Raw genomic sequence first — 13404 nt, forward strand, 5'->3', positions numbered from 1 at the left:
GTGCAATTTTGTCTCCAATTCTTTTCTTGACCACACGCTTTACAAGTTGGATTTTTTTTCCCCCACCATCGTTTTAAAAAAGCCTTTAGCTTTGCAAAAAAGCTATTACAGTATTACAGTCAGAATTTTTGTTACTTTTATTTTAGAAAATGTCCTTTTTAAAGTGTGTCATTTTAAGTCACATTTTGTTTTAAAATACAGAAAATGCAGAAACTTGTTGAACATGGATACGGCAAAAAGGAAACAAAGAAAAAGCTAACAAGGTTCTGACTGCTCTATCTTTCTCTTTCAGAGGGAATGGAAGAAGGGGTGAAGGGAGGATGACAGGGAGAAAAAAAAGGCAGGTTTGGGGGAGGGAGGGGGGGGCGAAAAGTTAGTCAAGGAAACTTTGTGGGGGGTTGTTTTTTCTTTAAATTATCTTTAAAAAGTCTAAATTGAGAATTTAACCTTTTCCTCTTTTTTTTTTCTTTTTCTTTAAATGTTTTCGGTCTCCCAGACCGAAGGCCCTCAGCTCTCCTCACTGCCGCAGGCATGAGGGTGAGGGATGCTGGCCTCGACTGGAAGCGGAAATAAACGGCCTCTGTCGTCTTCCCCAAGCCCAACCACTGGCTCAAGATGATAAAGTGGAGTCCTTCTGTGTTTGCTGTGCTTGTGACCGCTGCACGGACTTCTGGCTTTCCACATCTCTAAAATGTTTCTCAACCTGGGGAGAGAACAGGAGACAGAACGGCACATGAGTCCCGGTCAGCTTCTCAAGACAAGGTGTGACCACGTCAATGGACGCTTTGTTAGTGTAGCTGTGACAACGGTGTGGAGTTCCCAGTCATTTCACCGTGGTCACAACACCCACCAAAGCCACAGCAGTTCTGGCAAAGTGCTGGTTTTTACCCTTTCAATGGCTTGCGATTTATAATGTTAGCAATACTGCTGTAAGCAGATGTTCAATTGTATTTCAATTAATTAGTCTTGAGTTGAATTAGTTCATTTCCAAATTGGAAAAACAGCTGTGACTGCAGAATATTTTCAATAGTTCATTTCTTCTGAAATTCCTCAAACGGTTACCAGTATGAAAGCCATGAATCTGATTTTGTGGACCTCATCACAAATGACATCTGCAGTACAAAGTAAAAAGTTTTTAAACTGTGTTGAAATGACATTTCCTGGACATGTGATTTCAGTTATGCTTTTTTGGACATCCTCCAAGTGAAAATATTTCCCTTCAGCAGTAAAATGGCTGCCATAAGCGTGCAGAGCAGAGCTGAAGAGATGAGACCAATCGGATCTTGGAACACAGCATCTTTGCCCCATCCCAATCCAAACTGCAAAAGAGAGAGGCGGCGACATCAAGCGTAGTGTTGTCTTTAGCAAATAATTCATATTGAGCTGAGCTGACCATCACCAAGCCCAATGTTTAATGGGACAGCATTTCTGGGAGTGCTCAAGAAAGACTGTCACAATGCAATGTATTTTTGCACGTGCTCTGTGAAGACTGTAAAAACCTGAAACTTCATAATTACACTGCTCCCAACAAGGATAACTGCTCTATGCGTAAGTGGGAAAAGGTTACAATTCAGTGACAATTAACACATATCACATGCGAAATACAAACACATTCGCTCCCCATGAAACATTATTCCTACCTTTATAACAAAAAAACGAGTTCATTCATTTGAGTTTAGTACTACTGTATGCAAATTACAGCAAAGCATCCACTGTTATTTAACATTTCCTTACTGAGAATCTTTTACTTTTCTTGAAACATCTATGTATGTGCTGTACGTGAATGTTTTGTGTTAAAAAAAGAAAGAAAAAACAAAAAAAAGCATGGCAGAAAACATGTATTTAAACACACTCTTTCACATTGATACAGTGGGGAAAACATTGGGACACACTACTCACTACCACATGTCCAATGCCCATTTTTCATTTTGAACTGTTCGGGCAGAATGAATGTTGCCTGTCCTGTATAAACACTAACTTGCAAGGTCAACAGAGAAGTTTTAAGTTGCATGCCCTGTATACAAAAATGTGATTGTTCTGGCCAGACTTTACAGTGAGATGTAGTTAATGCAAAGGTAAACACAACCTCTTAGTGGTGTAATTTTATTCGGTCGTAAGACTGCAGTGCTAATTCCATGCAGGCTATTTAACACTAAAGCTTGAAAGCACTGTTCTCCTGTTCTCAAACTGAAAACTTGCTTGCCAACCAAAAAAAATTACAAAAATCAGAAAAAGTTTGCAAAAGTTAAGGTTTGCTAGATAAAAATGGCCAAATCAGAAAAACAGTCAAGTGATCTGTCCTTTATTATGAACTTATGAGAAGTGAATATAAAAGGAGAACCTGCCACATATGCTGGTCAATACAAAGATATTGGCAAGAAAACTGCAGTGGGAAATTTCTGTATGGTTTATGGCTCACTGGAGTTTACGGACTACAAGCTTTGCTGCAGACAAGCTTTCAAGTCTGCACAGTGGCATAGTGGTAAGCATGGTTTACTATAAACTCTTGCTTTTGCAATGAGTTAATCTACATGCACATTTTACCAAGACATGTCAGCTAATATAGCCCACGTCACATTGACTTCAGTGAGCCAGTTTATTCTAGCTCACATGTCCATATTCCATGATCATATCAATGCCTGCAAGGGCACTGAAATTTGCTCACGCATCATGCCATTTCCAGAATATTGAAACAATTGTGGCAGCAAGTGGACACATCTTAATCCGACTATGGTCTTACAATGCATTTACTCTTGCAATATGGGTGGGCCTTATCTCCAAACACAGTACATTTAGAGCCAGCCATTATAGCTGCAATCGCAATCGTATTTTTTTAAGCCCGCCTCACAACTTAGTTTATCATATTCACATCAGTTAATGTACAATAACTTCAAAAGAAAAAGACAACATGTGTACAACCTTCTTTAAAACTTTAAGTTTCACATGTCCTTTCACACACTTAATTCAACCTCTGAAAACAAAGCAAAAGAACATTTAAATAGACAGAAAATGTGTTAATTTGCATCAACGCTTTTCTTTCCAAATGAAGCTAGTAGGAATTTGAATGCACTTTCATTTGTTTGGTGTTACGCAAGCCAAAGATAACGTCCATGTTTACACACTGAATGTTACTGTGCCATTTCCCCATGCTGCTTTTAGTGCAGTATCAGCCTTGGGGTGGCCACACACAATGTTGAATACCCATTTGAAAATGTGCGCAAGTCCACCTTTCTGCTCCCGTACCACTGGCTATATGAATCGCTAAAATAGAAGTTATAGTGCATTTTCACTCTAGATTTAAATATTTTTATATGTGAAAAAACATTTTGGTAACCCAGATGAGTTCAATCCAGGTTACACTGACCAAGAAAGACAAGTTAACAACAGCAAAATCACAATTACAGGACTCCTGCATTGATGGAAAACATTGCAGAGATTATACAGAATAATACGTATACAAACAGTCTTCAGCAGTCTAGTGATATTCAAGTTTAAAATACTGATTTCACTTTAGCACTAAAAGAACCAAAGCTAGCAATGGCAGCATACACTTACACTTCACACTGATGCTGTGAAAGACGCTTTTGTCCATTTATGACCTTCCCTGAACATTCCCTGATTTTTCATCTCACTGATCACAGCCAGGCTTGATCGCAGCCAGCCCTACTGAATATAAATCTCACTCATATTGAATCTTGTGATCAGAGTGAAGCAGACACCACAAAATTTCTACAAGCACACTATGCCACGATCAAATTTAATTCCAGAAGCGATGAGGAAAAAAAGTTGTTGAAATACATCAGTCTGGAAAGGGTTACAAAGCCAATTCTAAGGCGCTGGGACTCCACCGAACCACAGTGAGAGGCATCACCTCCAAATGGAACACCAACACTAGGAACAGTGGTGAATCTGCCCAGGAGGGGCCGGCCTGCCAAAATTCCCCCAAGGGCGCAGCAACGTCTCATCCAGGAAGTCACAAAAGATCCCAGAACATCCAAAACACTGCAGGCCTCAGCTAAGGTCACGTTTGAAAACCCACCAATTTGTCTGAAGCAGTTCTGCACAGAAGAGTGGACTAAACTTCCTCTGCAGTGATGTGAAAGACTTGATATCAAATTACGGGAAGCGTTTGGTTGCAGTTATTGTTGCTAAAGGTGGTGCAACCAGTAATTGAGTTTAAGGGGGCAATTACTTCATCACAAGGGTGATATAGGGTTTCGGTAACTTTTCATTAAATAAATGAAATAGCCTTTTTATAAATGTGTTTTGCATTGTATCCTCACACCATACATGCACTTGAACGCTGAGGATAACGGATACTTACTATTTTGCGTACGTGACTTAAAGCGCTTCCCTCCTTGCCTTTGCAGTTCTCGACCTGGTAAGGCGGCGAGATTACGACGTCATCCATCACAATTATGTTCTTCTCCTGCCATTTACAGTCTTTGATGCTGGAGAGCAAGAAGACACTGATGCACTTTGGACAGAACACTGACATTTACAAACTGCAAACTCTGAAGAATGCACTCTGTGAATGTACTTTTAAACAGTCCCTTTCACACTACTAAAGGTTAAAAAAAAAAAAAAAGCTAACAGGTGATTCTACACAACAAGCAGAGTGATGCCGTAAAAACTGCCCACACCAACCAAAACACAAAACAGACTAGAAGCTAGAAAAGGCGGTTGCTTGCTTACGTTTTGTGTATAGTCTGGAAAAGCTGCTGGCCCTCCACAGAAACCCCAGCGCTAATTGCATATGCTTGGGACAACTTGTCTTCCTTTTCCGTCCGTGCTCGAGTGGCAAGCTGCAGCAGGAATGAGAATAAAGGGACGTGCATCCGTAACTACCTCCCAGTGGTAGCAAAGAACACTGCGCATGCAACACAGAACAGAGCACTCGCCCACACCCACCAGGCATTCAGCTCGCTTACCTTGATAACATTCAGTGATGCTAGAGGAGGAGGGGTTTCTGTGCAGTCGTTTATTATATCCACTTCCGACACATAGGCTAAATTAATCAAGACGACGTCGCTGAGGTTTGGCTTACCACTGGAGGAAGCACATTCTGAGGGGTGGAGTCAAGGCAAGCCACAGCACAGATTTGGAAAAAAAAAAAAAATTACAACAGAGGCTCAGAGGCCTCCTGGACGCCCCTGGTGGCAGCTGTCACTTCGTATTACTAAAGTTAAATAGCAGCTGCAGGTAGATGGCTGGAAGCTGTAGTTTCCCAGTGTGCATGTGATGAAACGATGACCCGTGCATTAATGCTCTGTCATTATTACAGGGCGACTAACTGCTCAAAGATATCAGAACTCAAGACACATTTGTCGATTATGCCATTGTTTCAAGATTAGTCTTAGTTTTGGTCTTTTTAAAGGGGGTCCAGATTCAAACTGAGAACTCCTGTAGACTGCTCACGTACAGTATACAGGATTTGAAAACAAAAAACAAATTCCAAGGCAGCAAAGACAAAATTCCCATGGAAATCATGGAACATTTAGAAATATACTAGAAATCCCCCCCTTTGAGCCCTAGTCATTCATGCACATGTACTCACAACCAGAGGCAAGGACGGGTTGAAAAATTTAAGCACCTGTGACTCTCCAAAGAATCCCTAATATGTGAAAACACTACTACAATAAGTATCCAAAAACAAATGGGCAAAGTTGAAAAAAATAAAACTATGGCATGAATTCGCAATACTGATGCAGTCTGCAATGGAGTTGCTCTCCTATAAATCTGTGTCAGGTCCACAGACACCCTGTTCGTTGGTCTAATAATCTACAGTTAACCGTCCGCTGCCTGCCCCTCGAAGGTACTGAGAAACAGCCTGGTACTACATCACCTACAAGAAAATTCCACCAATGTTAAGCACTGAAACAGAATAATGGCCGACCACTGGGCTTCCAGAACATGCTTTTCAGTATCCAAGGCAACCACAGTGGGATTGCACAAGGCAGGTTTAGAAAACAGTTTCCTGAATTTTTGAAATTTCAGATAACAAATACAAATAAAAACAAATCAAGCAGGAACTTATAGGCTACATGGAGCAAAGAGACAGAAGTTCACCAGGCTTTGCGTTTCTTGATATTATCCAATCACATGCCCTATGACTTAGCAACCCCGAACCAGTCCCAGGCCATGAGAACAGGTGGTAAAATTGACAGGGATACTACTTGGCACAGCACTAGCGTAAATTGGCTGGATATTTTCATGGGAGGGTGTTCACTCCAGTCAGTGGATCATCTTTCGCACATTCTAAAATAAATCTAAAGAGAAAACAAACAACGCAGTGCTTCCAAGGAGCGCATCAACCTTCCAAAGTCACACCGATGAAAATCAGTATCAACAGAATCGGAATGCCAGTGGCCTTGAGGAATGTTCAAAATGAACAGGGACAAAAAAAACGGTAAATAGGGCCTATCACGCAAGAAAACTCAAATTCAAAACATGAGGAGTGAGGAACAAGGTCTGAGAAGGCCAAGAGACAATAAGTAACTCCTTGGGATGAGGGATGACCTTCAGACTTCACAGCAAATGGCGAACTTTAAACGTCTTCAAAATTCTGTCCGACGCGCATGCAGTACTCCCATATCAAATGTTCAAAAACATTAACAAGTTTTAAAGCCCCATATTAACCCATTTAGTGAGTAAACTAGACATATTAAAGCAAGCTGCAATTGGCATGGAATGCAATGACCTATTGCAGCCATTGAAGAGTCCCATGCAAGGCACTCACACACTCCATTGTGCTCCTACAGACCTGACATACCTTTCAACCTGCCAAGAAAAATCACGCTTCACATGCACGGCCATCTTACACCAGAAATGAAGAGGCCCAGAGTCTATACCTTAGACTAATCGTGTTTGGACATTATGGACAATGTACATTTAAAAATGTAAAATACCAGTAGTCCAAGATGTTCTCCTCAAAACAGAAGTGTACCAGGGGCTGCAGGATTTATAATCCAACCTAGGAAATTAGAGGCAGTGACATAGGCTTCCCAGTACAGCACTCTTTCTTAGCACCTTTAATAATACAGGCATAAGTGCCTGCCTTTAAAAAATAAAGAACCAATATGATGAAATAAACATACATATTACACAGTCAAATGTTACACAGAACGACGTGATCATACGAAACAATATGAATGTGGCCTTTATGAAATTCAACCCCTTCATTTCTAAACTTCCCTACAGGTCCACTTGCGCTATTAACAGATTTCTACTGCAACTCCCTGCTTTTTTTTACGGCACTTCACAATGGCACTGCAGAGCAACAGTCACTAACGACTCCGGCACTAGTCCCACCCTCCCACTGACTGATGTTAAATGTTAACGTAGCTAACGTTCAAGATTTCAGAACAGTATTTCAGCAACAAGTCGCACGACCAATAGATTTAGGTTTAAATTAGCATTACAACAAAATTCAAAAGCAATGTAGCAGATAATGCTTCATTTGTTAGACAAGTAGTTAAAGATTCAGTTAGCTAGGCTAATCTTCCAACGCTGGTGAGCCAGATAACCTTTCTTTTGCTACTTTATAAGCTAACGTAACAAATCAAAATATGATGTAACGTTACGCGACATTAGCTGGTCATTGCATTATGAATAAAGAAAACGTGTTAGAGAGCAACTTAGCCAGCGTGATAGCTTTCCCAAAAAAACGAAAGCTTCCCATCCATCGTTCTGTGCGTTCACCAACTAAGCTGTTTGATTATAGCTAATTAGTCATCGAGGTATCTTAATGTTACCGGAAGGACGAAATCGGCTTCTTTGGTAGCGAGCTAGCCAACCTTAGCCACAAACGTGAATGATCATATCATAACGTTAGAGCGATCTGAATTAAACAACCCCGCGAAACAACCAATCGAATTAATTAACTTAGCTCCCTACTCAGCTGCATTAACCATCTTCAACTACACCATGTGTATGATAGCAAGAACACCGCGAGGTTTGTTGACTATCTTGCTAACGTTAGCTACGTACCAAACTGGTTAAATAAGCCAGCTACAAATAAGGAAAATAGCCAACTAGTCAGCAGACATTACATTCCATCGTTCGTGTAAATAAAGTCAGACCAAGGGCCATCTATATACTTTGATATGCAGCATCTACTGTTACCATTTAACTACTTAGCCAATGCGATGGTCTCTGAATGATAGCTTGTGGATACATTAAAAACTGAGTAGCTAACGTTAGCTGTAAGGAAAATCAGCCATGATGCCCCTTTAGAGCTGCCAGATAGTGATCCCAACCAAGCCAAAGAGTGGCTACAGTGCATGTTCCATCATAACACACGAGGGTCAAAAAACAGGCCCATATCTCAATACTCGCCCATTGACCAGACGTGTAATTCCGAAAAGACACCGGTAACTGACAGTAAAAGCGAAATAATCGAGTAAAGCCACCCTATGATGGGTACTCAGATTGGCACTTCGGTTGCTACTCTTCAGACTACGCCTGCGCGGATCACTATTTGGCAAGTTTGGCCGGTTACCCTGCAGGCCTCTCACAGCCAAGAAGCCAACGATTCAACGGCACGACGAAAAAGTGAAAGGATACTCAAAGTCAACATCTTGGACGGGTAGTCGAAGGCCACGACTTCTCCTTGCAAACGCTGCCCCAAGCAGGTGAGGCAGGAGACATGGCTCCCGACGTTAAAATACTCCCCCGGTCCAGGAGCCGCCATCTTCTCCGCCAGGAAACCGGAGCGCTAGCCTTACGTAAACCTACGCGATAACGTCACTTGGACGACGAAAGGGCGTTGTTCATTGACAATGCACGTTGTGTCCTGTGGTTGTGTCGCTCCTTTTTATTACTACTAACATAGCCTACTCGTGTCATCAGAGGCAGTTTTACCATCAAACAATCTCTGGTGACAGGGAGAACTAATACAAAAACGAGCGAAAATAGTAATAATTTCTGTGTGATTCTAATTCCTTTAGAAGATTTGAATGATGTTATAAAAAGAACTCCCCTAAATAGTAGCCCTGGAACAGATTGTCTGACGAATGGGACTTTATTAGGACATTTTGGGATGATATGAATACATTTTAGCCTTATTTGAGGAATATTTACTAAATGGTGAACTAGCTGAATCTAAGAATCAGGGACTTATCATCTAATTATAATTAGGTAAATAATTACTGATTATCACCAAAGCCTAACAAAGACATAGGCTATGTCTGAAATCACATATTCACTATTGGGATGGCAGGTATGCCATCCCGCCAAGTTACGCCTTGGCGGGGGCATGCCCCATATATATATACCTATACAGCACCGAGAGTTTGGCACTTTTCAGGGTTCCCCACAGAAATAACCACAACAGCCACAGACACTCAGCCCTTAAAAACATTAAATTCTGTACATTCTGACCCCATTTCAACAGACAGATTTCATAAACAACTTCACATGTCCACACAATAAAGCCCCAAACTAAGGGGATTTTGCGTTTTCTCCTTCTTCTTCTTCTTCTTCTTCTCAGTCTTCTTCTTCTCATTCTTGTTTTTCCTGCCGCCTATCCCACTAACAACATGTCTCCCCATTGGACATTTTACCGACACCAGCCAAATCTTCACCTACACGACCCAATCAAAAATTCACATGGGGTCTTAGGTTCAAACCCAGCTAAAAACATGTTTCTTTAACCTGCTTTTACCCTCACTAATAATTGTCTACTACTTCTCAATTATTGCTTTTGCACCATATCTACCCGCCGTTCACCGAACGTTTACCGAACTGAACTGCATTATGACATACCGTCTACACATTCAATTATTAACCGGCTACAATATTGCAAAGCCACATGGATTCAATGGGAGTTCTTCTGCGCTTACTGGCCTGTGTTCTTCTTTAAAACCACGGACAGGTTTGCTAACCTTGTAACCTTGTAACCCCTCCCACCTTGCAACCCCTCCCACCCGCCCAAAGGGATCACAGAGCTTCTCCACCCTAGCTCCCCAGTGGTGGAACGAACTCCCCGTCCCTCTCCGAACCTCCCCCTCACTACCCATCTTCTGCCGTGGCCTCATCTCTTCAAACTATACCTAGACTAACCACCACCACGCTGTATATTTCACTCTTTTAAACCCCCCCCCCCCCCCCCCCTTTTCAAAGTGTTTTTTATTTGTCAAGTGCACAGTATAACACAGGTCATTCTGAGCAAAGAAATTCTTGTGACATGGCAGGCAGCAACTACGTAGAAGCAAGAGCAAAATATCGAAAATATCTAAAATATATCAAAGAAATATCACACATAATAAAAATACACATAATATTAAACATAGTGTTAAATATTAACAGCAAATAGTACCAGCCTGTACAGATGGGGGATATGGACAGTGGGAATAGGAGTATTAAATATTTAAATATTAACCATATATAAAGTGCAGGAGTGCTGATGGATATGTGCATAAGATTGTACATTGAACGTACATAGCATACACAGGAGGACATGTGATCAATGTGATCCCAGGGATTTATGTTGCTGGTTGAGAAGCCTGATGGCCTGAGGGAAAAAACTGTTTGTGAGTCTGGTCGTCCGTGCCCGGATGCTCCGGAAGCGTCTGCCAGACGGCAGCAGTGAGAACAGACCATAGCCTGGGTGGCTGAAGTCTGTTATGATTTTCTGTGCTTTCCTGAGGCATCGTCATAACACTTGTTACATGTTGCCCCATCCCAGCACTTTTTGGTAATTTGTATTTGTCCTAATACTGTAGCTTATTCTTCTGCCTAGTTGGCTTTGTAGAGGTTAGGTCAGAATAGTGTTCACTGTATGAACTGTGTTCTTGGCTAGAAATAGCTGTACAAAATAAGTATTGTACCTTACTGAACCTGTGTTTAGCAGTTGTCTATGACCATGAAATGCACTTTTTGTACGTCGCTTTGGATAAAAGCGTCTGCCAAATAAATGTAATGTAATGTAATGCTAATGATATTTCACGCATTCTATGTCACGGTGCTGCACTAATAAAGTCACAGACTGGTAAACCTCCGGTTGAAGGATTGAATCCCGCCTCGCCCTCAGGCAGATAGTTTCCTCTTTTACACTAATGTTTTCTTACGCTTATATTTGCTTTACCAAAACTCACTCACGGCCACCCATATGCATTTCATGGCGGCAAATGTATTCCTTTTATTAAAAAGTTACACCAGTTCACTACTGTGCCATTTCTACTAACTATATTTCTTCACTTGGCTACCTTACAAAACCTTCTTATCAGCAAACGCCACGTTTCTACATGCATGTTACCTCGCCCTGTTCTCTATCTAGCCACATACAAACAATTACTACGTATGTACGTTCTGCAACTCCGCATTAACACATTACATTTAAAAGTGATTTGAAAGAATTGAGGAAATATTGGGTAGCATTGCTTTGGAACACATCTTATTTAATTTTGGTGAGGCAAGATAGCCTATATTGTTTGTAGTACCGTAACTTGGCGTCATTTGGATATCAATACTTTTAATGGCAGGCCTGGATTTTGGCAGTCTGAATGAATGAGTTATAGACGGTGTATGTCTTGTATGTGTGAGTAACTTGGCATTTTTGTACGTTGAAAATGTGTTTTTTATGAGATATAGTACACCATATTCACTTTCTGCCATTTTATTTGAGTGTCCGAATTCCAACTATAAAATTTGTACACAATGTAGTGCCCTCAAAAATTCCTACAATGTAACAGAAAATGAAGTGTATGAAGCACTACAAAAATGCAAAAACAAAAACCACAATGCAATGCTTCGCCTCTGCTCGTGCACTCCAGCAAATTGAAACGAGAAGAGATGAACACACTACTGGTTACAGTTAAAACACAGCTTCCTTCATGAAAAATTTTGAGCAGAGAAAGACAATAAAACATATAGTTTCATTACTGTTTATTTGGATAAATTTGAGGACAGACATGTCCTGTAAATTAGCCTGAGATATATATGCGATGACACACCTGTCAATGGTGGCACAACAATGATTCTTAAGTGTCTGAAATCTCAGTATACTACTCCCTATGGAGCGTCTTATTATGTATTTCCTATGTAGAGAATTGCAAATGAGTGAATGAGGGAGAGAGTGATTTTGGATACAGCTGTACACTACTCAAATAATTGGCATCCAATAACATTGCTCAATTGTGATTAAAAACTATTAGCTGCCTTGCATGCTAATAGATTAAAAATCTGTTTGGAGAAAATTAATTCTATTACAGCCAGGTTTCATGAAAGGCAGGCATATTTTTCAGACAATATTTGCTTGGCCTGGATATCCTCGACTACTCAGATTAAATTCATAATGATGCAAATTTATTTAATTTAGAAATTATTATAAAGCCCATGAAACTATTGATCATCCTTTTATTTTTGTAGCCATAGAACATTTTGGTCAAATTATTCATCAAAATAAGAGTGAATTAATGTGCATAGTTCTGACAAAACATCTAGGCAGATTACAAAAGAAACAATTTCTCCAATACCTTGGTATTAAGATAAATAAAACATCTTCTGACAGAATTTCATAGAATATTTTTGCCTGAATTAGAAAAAGCAAAAAATATCTTCAATTGTTAGTTACAGAGAGATGTCACTATTCAAGGTGTAGAGTGTCACTATCAAAAGCTCAAGGCATTTCAAGACTTTTATATCCAGCGTTGTCCATCTATGTAGATAAGAGAACTTGTACAAATATTAATTCACTCTTGTTTAAATAGTTAATAAGACTGAATACGCTAAAAAGAAGACAATCATAAGAAGTTATTCATTACAGGCATTTAGCAGGTGCTCTTATCCAGAGCAACTTACACAGCATTTTACATAGCATTTACATTGCCACCATTTATACTGAAGCAATGCAGGTTAAGTACCTTGATTAAATATACAATGGCAGTGTCCTACCTGGGAAACAAGCCTTTGACCTTTAAGTTACAAGACCAGCTCCTTACGCATTATACCACAACCCATTATCCTATTCAGAAGTTACTATTCAGAAGGAGTTAATGCAATGAAATTTGACACTATTAATAACATTTTCAAAATTAATTGGATTAATAAGATCATTGTGCCCCCACTCCTCCAGGGCCTGAGACAATGGGCCTGATACAATGGTTTATTAAAAAAATATAATTTATTTCTGTTATCTGATGTTTATTATGTAATGACACATCCTCTGTATTACCATGGTTCCAATACTCCAACTTGAAAGTGTTCAGGCGCTGCCCACTCATTAGGAAACACCAGATGGCGCACTGTTATTAGGCTCCTTCTTTTCATAGGCAGGAAACTGAAAGCATTTTTGTAGCAAAATTCACAAATCTGTAGAATGGATTCACAAATCTATAGATGGTTTAACGAATCTGTTGCTACCATTCATTTCTACAAGTGTTATGGCTAATGCTAGCACCTGAC

General features: G+C 40.2%; 1 protein-coding gene across 1 annotated transcript; it reads right to left on the reverse strand.

Annotated features, from left to right (window-relative positions):
• Window positions 1-122: 122 nt before the first annotated feature.
• On the reverse strand, window positions 123-8769 carry lsm12b (LSM12 homolog b). Its single transcript, XM_064321726.1, has 5 exons — window positions 8566-8769; window positions 4932-5065; window positions 4696-4805; window positions 4325-4451; window positions 123-703 (listed from the first exon to the last, which is right to left on the reverse strand). The coding sequence occupies exons 1-5, from the start codon at window positions 8690-8692 to the stop codon at window positions 611-613; spliced, it is 591 nt and encodes a 196-aa protein (XP_064177796.1). The 5' UTR covers window positions 8693-8769; the 3' UTR covers window positions 123-610.
• Window positions 8770-13404: the final 4635 nt, after the last annotated feature.

The sequence above is a fragment of the Anguilla rostrata genome, chromosome 2, assembly GCF_018555375.3.
Source record: "Anguilla rostrata isolate EN2019 chromosome 2, ASM1855537v3, whole genome shotgun sequence".
Lineage (NCBI taxonomy): Eukaryota > Metazoa > Chordata > Actinopteri > Anguilliformes > Anguillidae > Anguilla > Anguilla rostrata.